Source organism: Nematolebias whitei, chromosome 22 (assembly GCF_014905685.2).
Source record: "Nematolebias whitei isolate Nwh7 chromosome 22, NemWhi1, whole genome shotgun sequence".
Classification (NCBI taxonomy): domain Eukaryota; kingdom Metazoa; phylum Chordata; class Actinopteri; order Cyprinodontiformes; family Rivulidae; genus Nematolebias; species Nematolebias whitei.
Window position 1 is genome coordinate 22,354,531 of NC_056519.1, and position 8,234 is coordinate 22,362,764.

At 40.8% G+C, this 8,234-nt stretch overlaps 1 protein-coding gene across 1 annotated transcript in view; it reads right to left on the bottom strand.

Moving 5' to 3' along the window:
- Nucleotides 1-6,647, bottom strand: part of ptprz1b (protein tyrosine phosphatase receptor type Z1b) — a 58,597-nt gene extending 51,950 nt beyond the window's left edge. Inside the window, exon 1 of the mRNA XM_037696223.1 lies at nt 6,547-6,647. Within this exon, the coding sequence (XP_037552151.1) occupies nt 6,547-6,647 (101 nt within the window). The remainder of the gene's footprint in view (nt 1-6,546) is intronic.
- Nucleotides 6,648-8,234: the final 1,587 nt, after the last annotated feature.

Below are 8,234 nucleotides of genomic sequence, written 5' to 3' on the forward strand. Positions count from 1 at the left end.
TACAGTATCTAAAAATAATAATAATAATAATAATAATAATAAAAAATCAGCTTTTTTTTTTTAACCCGTCCAGAGGACCAGACTTAACATTTTTGGGTGTTTCTACCTGGATTATTGAGCATGCATCAGAACATTAGAAAACTATGTCCATGGTCGAAGAGGTGGTCAATTTTTCCCTTAAAGAACATGAAGGGTCATAAAGTTAAAGGACAATACAAGGTTAAACTTGTTCCCTTTTAGGACTCTGAATATATGGTGTCTCAGGCAGGGCTTAATTTGTAAACTGGTCGATGCTGGAACGCAAATAGTGGGCGGCCGGCGGGGGAGGGGGTGCGGGCGGGAGCGGGGGAAGTGGAGGGAGCTTGTAGGTCCTCCTCACCCTTAAATTTTTGAATAAACTAGATGCTATTTCCTGCATTTTGGAGTAGCCCATTTTAATGAGTTGTTAAACATCTATGTTTACCTAAATTTGTAAACATTTGATAACAGAAAATTACTATTTTAGAGAACAACAACAGGTTGTGTGTGAATAGAGCTGCTCCCATTGGGTCAAGCATCCTACCACCACCACCACCACTTCATGTTTCTGAGTTGATCTTCTCCGCTGAATTCATTCCTGCTCGTTGTTGCTCCTGCTGCTCCAACCTCAATTACGACTGACTTCTCGGTTGTCCAGCTAAGGACAATCCATCCATCCATTTACAGTAATTACTAAAGTAAATTGGACTGTCGTTTCGACATTTTGATCGCTGTTATTTTGACAAATTAGCGCTGTTGTTTTGATACGTGATTAATGTGAATAATACATATATCTCTCGTTTTATGTTTTTTTTTTTTTTTACTGTAGCTAAGATTTTTTATTTATGTCTGAAACATATGCGTGAGTTGTATCAGCAGTTGTGCATGCTCAGAGCCATCTGGAGATTCTCCTGTGCGTAAAGTATGGCAAGCCAAGTGGCCCATTATTCGCCACTTTTACCACATGTCTGGCTATTAATGGGACGCTTGGCTTGCCATATCGATGACACTTCACCCCTGCGGGACATGCCATCCTCTGCCTCTGCTGGGCAGGAGTGTGTGCGTGAGCTGGTGCGCCTGCTGCAGCCGTAACATCCACTCCACAGACTGGGCAACGTCTCCTCTCGTTGTATTATTAATGAACAATCAAAATAAAACTGTGCGACGACTTTAGACTTTTAGGGGCGGAGATTTGAGTTGCCGGATCCGCGCAAACAGTTGCCAGAACACACCCGGTCAAAATAAGAGAGTTCCCGGATCTTGTTCTGGCAGGATCCGGCTCAGATTAAGCACTGGTTTCAGGTCACATTTATGCAGAAACTGTGGATCCAGATGCTTTGCAGCATTTGAATTTTTACGTCCTTTATCTACGTCACTTACAGCATTGGGAAAGAATCAACTTAAACTGGCTTTCAGAGTTTAAAAAAAAACAAATGACAGCGGTAATGTGTATTTTTTAACCTGTGGTGAAGCTTTTTTATTTATGACAAGTCAAGCCTCCTGAATTCATCAATATTTTTTCAGTGACCTTTAATGGCACAAAGTTGTGTGCATATGTGTGCAGCCCACGCTGCAGGATAAACTTCCTGCTGCAGCTGATCAGCTGTTCACCATTCAGAGCTGAGAAGTGGGTGTGGCCAAGAGCACTTGCAGGTGGCAAAGAGCAAAGGAGGAAGGAGCTGAAATCATGACATTCTGTACTCTTTTCTTAATTCATTCAACCTTTATTTAAACAGGTTAGTTCCACTGAGCCACAAGGACTCATTTACACTCACTGTCCAGAGCGACATAATTAACACACAATTTGCATCTTTAATCTTTTTTCAGCACACATTTTTGTTTCAATTTTGTAAAGTCTTACAAAAAGCTTTAAATGATTTTCACATTTGGCTTTCTTAAAGTTGGATGGCTGTTCATAAAAAGAAATAAACTATTTCACCACTTGCTCTTGCCGAGGTCGGATGCTTTTTCCCCTCCCTCTCCGCTTTGCTTTGCTGCTCTGTCTGTGAAACTGCTTCTGAGCCTCTCTTCATATCTTCCGAACCATAATTATGGACTTGTTTTGATCAGTTGGTCCCTCAACGCAATTATAACATTTCTTCGGAGAGAAGACAGGGTTTAAGCGAGCCGATTGCCCTGTTGGAACGCACGCAGCTGGATATCTCATCGACTTGGAAGACTTTATGATGTGTCTATCTCTCCTGCCATTTGCGGATTTTAAGTACGCATATAATTGGATTTACGATAACTGGTTCCTGCTTTTTTTGATTCGGTTGGTTGCTGGTTTATCTACAAACAAAGAAGTCATCGGCAGCCAATTTGAACCCGATCACGTTGCTTGCCTTTTTGATGGCTTGGTTCGTGCCTCGAGTACCCAGACTCAAGTGCTTTTGGCAGAATGGATCCGATCTCAGGGATTTTACTCAGGCACATTTTTTTGGTGTGGCCATGTAATTTGGACATTTCAGAACCCGAGTGGACCACAGACTCAAGGTAGACGTCATTAAGTTCTGCCTGTTCCCAAAACAACTGTGTGTTTATCTGAATTTGGCTCCTTCAGCTGGCCTTGAAGGCCATCTTATCTGAATTTGCCTGGAGAACATGTAATCATGTAAAACAGTCAAGATGGAAACCATTGATTAAGCTGGTCGCTCCTTTATCCACTAATTTCTAATTAGTTCAGCTCAGCTTTGGCTTCAGAAAGAAGAAATGCATTAAGTAAAAAGAGGACAAAGAAGGCAGGTGAGAGCAGCGTTGGTTACAGAAGCACTGTGTGGAGGCTTCACTCAAACTGTACAGATGTGCATTGCGCACAGATGCACAGTATATAAATGTAATGTCTTGGCTGCATTTTGACCAATCAAGCTCTTTAGGATGGGAAAGCTGACTTCATATCAGTAAAAACATTCTGTTCTGCTGAGCGAGCTAACCGTTCAGAAGACAGAATGGTTAAATTGAATAATGCAGGGCTTTTTGGGCACTGCCAGCTCCCGTTTGCATCAGGGTGGGCAAAAAATAGCAGAATCTGAATTAATGATTTAAGTGGTAAAAAGCGGCTTTTGTTTCACTCATAATGCTTTTAAATCTGCAACACTGTTAGAATAGACTGAATAAAAGCGCAGGGCATGACGTATGTGCTGCATTTAGAACAGAACCCCCTCTGCCCCCCCCCCCCACTACACACATTATTTATTGTTAATGAAGTTAAACTTACTGATATTGATAACTTCTTCAAAAGAATATACATATACATATACATATACATATATATATATATATATATATATATATATATAGTATATATATAAGCTTGCTGTGAGCTGGAGAAGTTAGGATCACAAGTGGTGTGCTGATGTCCCCCATCCCTGAGGGATTTGAATAGTAAATGTTTGTAGTTTTGGAGACAAGTGTTTTTCTGGACTGAATATGACCAGGGAATGCAAGTAAACCTTAATGTTTTTGGTGCAAGATATTCAAGTAGTTAGAAGTACACTGTGTAGAAGAACAGATGTAGATTTTTATTATTTTACTTTTCTGAGGTGGCACAGAGTTATGGATCCTGACGAGAGGAGGGAGAAATTTTATCCACCAGATGGCTATGGTGGAGGGGCTCGTTGGTGAGCGCCTGGTGACCGGGTCTCTACCCATGGGGCCTACCACCTGCAAGAGGGGCCATACGAGTCAGTTGCATAATGTCATGGGCAGTGGCTGAAGGCTGGGCCTTGGCTCTCTGATCCTTGGCTCTCTGATCGAGAGGGCGTAGGAAATATTTGAGAGGCACAGAAAATTGCAGGAAAACCTATTTGGTGAGTACTCCCCTCAACATATCACAGTACACCCATAAAGTTTAATTCTATTCAGTCACACCTTTAGTATGATGCAGTTTATCCTTTGTTTATTTTGTATGTGGGTTACTTGCATAGGAAAAAATAAAACTGTCAACTTTAAGTCTCCTGAAATACTGGAAAAGATGGTTACTGTAACTGCTTCCTGTATGAGTAGATCAAAGGAGGTGGATAAGTCTGGGCAAAAACATTAAATCTTGTGTTTATTGTTGGATTTTAATATTAGAGAGCAAGATCTGTCTTAGCTAGAATAATTTGTTTAGATTAGCATCTCTGTTTGAACTAAATGACTGATTTTCACCCAGAATACACCTGAGAACTGAATTAAGAATTGTATCTTTGTGTGAGGGGAGATTATTCATTTTCAAACACACTGTGAATGAGTGTCACAGAGGAGTGTCTGAAGCTGAAAAGATCTAAGATACCAAATTAATCTATTATGAATGACAGAGACTTCACAGACTTGTGCATCACTCATACAGAAAAATCTGCTATTACGATGGGCTGTCACATGCTTCAGCAGCCCCGTTGTCTACCAATCTGAACGGTCGGGTTGTTTAAAATGCAAGCAAGCTCCCAAATGTCTGAAATAGAGCAGATTTTACTTAAAATGCCTGCCTGCATTTCTAAAGCTCCACCCACTGGGGTTTACTGTGACTACTAAAATTATTCCTACTAGTAGGATGAACTCAGAATTCAGATGTTTGAGACGGACTGGATTGACCAGATTAAACACATCTGCAGCGTTTTTCCTAAAGTTTGCGTGCTAAACAGTTTGCACTTTGACCTGTAAGTCAGTAAAACTCTAGTTTTTATGAAACTTGCAGAAATAAGTCATTAGATGTACATCTACAAAAGATTATGATCACGATGATGCTCAGTCCAATTCAAGATGGCCACCACAATCAGCATAAACCAAGACAACAGTACCATATATGACACACTATATGCTCATCAACAAACCATTATACAGCGATCTATAGCAATGGTCCAAACGAAAAGATTTTGTATAACCTTTGACCTTGAGTTGTGATGAAAAGTCTTTGGGTCACTCCATCTGGTGATGATGCATATGTGCATGAACCAACAATTTTCAGTCAGGTCATATGGACAATTTATTTTTTTGTGCCGAAACGTTTCACCTTCCACCCAGAAGGCTTCATCAGTCAAGAAATCACACAACACAAAACTGATTCTTCCCCCAACAGCTTACTCCAAAGTGGAACAAACCAGTTCTGTTGGTGCTAAGATGGTCTCTTTGGCACGCCCCCTCCTCCGGTGCAGACCCTCTTCCTCATCAACAGTCGTGTCAAAAAGGTTCAAAACCAACAAAGTCCATGCTCAATAATCCAGGTATACAGTCCAACAATTTTCAGTCAGGTCATCTGTGCGTGAAGTTTCGTTAAATTATCTTAAGCTGATCAGAAGTTATGGGTGGGTGAAGACAATGTTTACCATCTGTAAGGATGGTGCCATCTGGTGGGCCTTATCTGTACTCACTAGTGTGTCTCCTCATTACTCCTGATTTGTTTCTCCCTTGTGTCATGCCAGCTGTTTGTAATCATGCCCTGTCTTGTCTATGTATTTAAGTCTGTCTGTGAGTCTTGTTCATTGTTACGTCGTCGTTGGGTCTACCGAGCGGTTTCGGATGTTATCGGTCCATTAAATGGCCTTTATTAGTTGTTATAATCCCCATATGTAGCGGTCAAACTGTCCTACCTACCTCCTAGTAGGTTTAAAGGTACGTTATTATCGTTATTATTGCTATAATAGGCAGCATCACACAGGGGTAAACCAGGAAGTGTCTTTTTTGTTTTTTTTCCAGCTTATGCAACCCTTTTCCTAAACGTAAGCTTACACCTGACCCAGAGGACCAACCCTAAACTTAACCCCCTTATCCTTGTGCCTAAACCTAACCAAGACCGTAAACCTAACCGCCAGACCCTTTACTGTAAACCTAACCACGTGAAGCTCTTATGAGCAGTAACAAAGCTAAAAACAGAGCTTATTATCATCGCTAACAACGTACCTTTAAACCCAGTAGGAGGTAGAGGAGGGGCAGTCTGACCACTACATATGGAGATGATAATAACTAATAACGGCCATTTAATGGCTGATAACATCCGAAGCGGGTGGTCTACCTCATTTTGTCCTGTCCAGTCTGACCTGTGCCTTGTTCCCAGTTCTTTAAGTCTGCTGCCACATCAGCCTTTAATTTATTATTATTAAAAGTATTTATTATTATTAAAAGTATTTACTTTTGTACCTTCTGTGTCTGAGTCCCTGCCTGCACCACTGGGTTCGTTCTTGTCTGAAATCCTGACACAATCAGAGACTATACCATAATACGTCCTGCATTCAACTGATGTATTAAAATGGCTATTACTTAGTCCAGTTTACAACTACTGAGAGAAAATTTGAGGTTGTAGTAGCCAAGAAGCATTCCCAACACATACTGTACTCTTGAGCAGGGGTGCCCGCACTTTTTCAGCATGAGAGCTACTTTTAAAATGACCAAGTCAAAATAATCTACCTACTATAAAAATATAAAACATATACAGGTATGTATTTATAAATATATCAAGTATTCTTTATTTGTACAATATATGTTGATGTACCGTGTTGATGTACCTTGCATAATCGTTGCATAACAATACAACTCTGTACATTTTTTGCACCTTACTCTGATGATTTGCACTGAATGGAATCAGCCAGGGATGCATAGTCCGGACAGTGGTTGCTGATAGCCAGCTTCAAGCACACTTCCAGATGATCATCAGTCATGGTGGAATGGTATTTGAACTTAATAATCTTCATGTGGGAAAAGGCTGACTCACATGAATAAGTGGAGCCGAATAACGCATTCAAGGAGGTAACACATTTCCTCATGTTGGGGTACTTTTCCTCTGTGAGTAAATTCCAGAACTGACCATGAGCCCTGGATGTAAACTGAATGTCAGCTTGTAGTGTCAAAATATCCCTCCAGTCCAGAAAAGTTTAGGTGAAACAGTATGCTGGTGAAGATTCTCAGTCATCCAGGACATGATGAATTCAAAAAGCGTTCAATACAAAAACAACTGGACTTTATTTGTAACAGAAGACGTTTCGCTCCTAGGTGAAACAGTGTTTCAATCTTGATGCAAGTGAAGTAACCTCTGCATCTTCCCACAAAGGGTAGCATATGAATGTAGCGACTGGCTCCAGTAAAACAAAGTCTTGAAAGCGTTTGTCAAACTCTGACAGACAGTTTTTAATCTGCTCTGTGTAACGTGCACCGTCAAGTTGCACACATGCCTTTCCTTGTGTCTCCAGCTCTGATGTGAAGTTCTTGAAGTTTGCCAAATAACAATAAATCCATTTCAGCGACCAACCATTGTGGGCACTCCATCCCTGGTGATGGACACCAGTTTATACACTGGGAGCTGCTTGTGGGACTCAGTTTTCTGTGGCTCCTCGGACTGATGAAGTCCTTTGGATGAAGGACGAAACGTCTCAACAAAAAAAAAAGAAACCATCCAGATGACCTGACTGAATTTTGTTAGATTTTTTTACCTGGATTATTGAGCATGAACTTTGACACTGGGAGCTGAGTTTCCTCACTGAACTTTTTGAAAGACTTAAAAATGTCCTCTCCTCACGTGTGTTCTTTCATGAGCAGTACTGTTGGCTCCTCTTTTGCAATCGTATCAGTGAGCACCATCCGGATAAAAATGCACAATGGGGCTGTGTCACTGACATCTGTAGACTCATCCAATTACAGTGAGAAACACTCGCAGTCCACGATATCCTTCTAAAGTAGTTGGGTCAAATACTTGGCCATGGCTTTACAGTGCCGTATAACCATACTTCTTGATACCTGGAGAGCTTTGATAAAAGATAATATTTCTGGTTTGTTTTTAAAGTCTCGGAACAAGTCAGCTGTTTCAACAAATGCCTCTTTTACTATCTCTCCATCTTGAAAGGACTTCTTGTGTTTAACAATTAAGTGAATCACCCAGAATGATGCTTCGGTAGCTGCCGTCGCTTTTGTGGTCCGCTGTAAGAAAAATGACTGCTGTCCGGATCACTGGGATTTTAGTGCCTTCACCTTTTTCTTTCTCAGCTCGCTTTTTGGAAGGAAGTCAGTGTCGTACTTTTTTATGAACAGTCTGAAAATACTGCTCCACATTTCCCTTATTCAAATATGGCTATGTGTCAAAAAAAGTCCTCCTTCCATTCCGTATGGAAATGGTAGTTTTTTTTTTTGCTTCTTACTTGGTCCAGCTCCCCCACTCATTTTATATCCTTTCTTGAGTTTAGAAGAAATAAATTGGAAGCTAACTAGGCAAGATAGTAGCTTGCTAGACTTTTTTTGCGCGGTTGTATGCACAT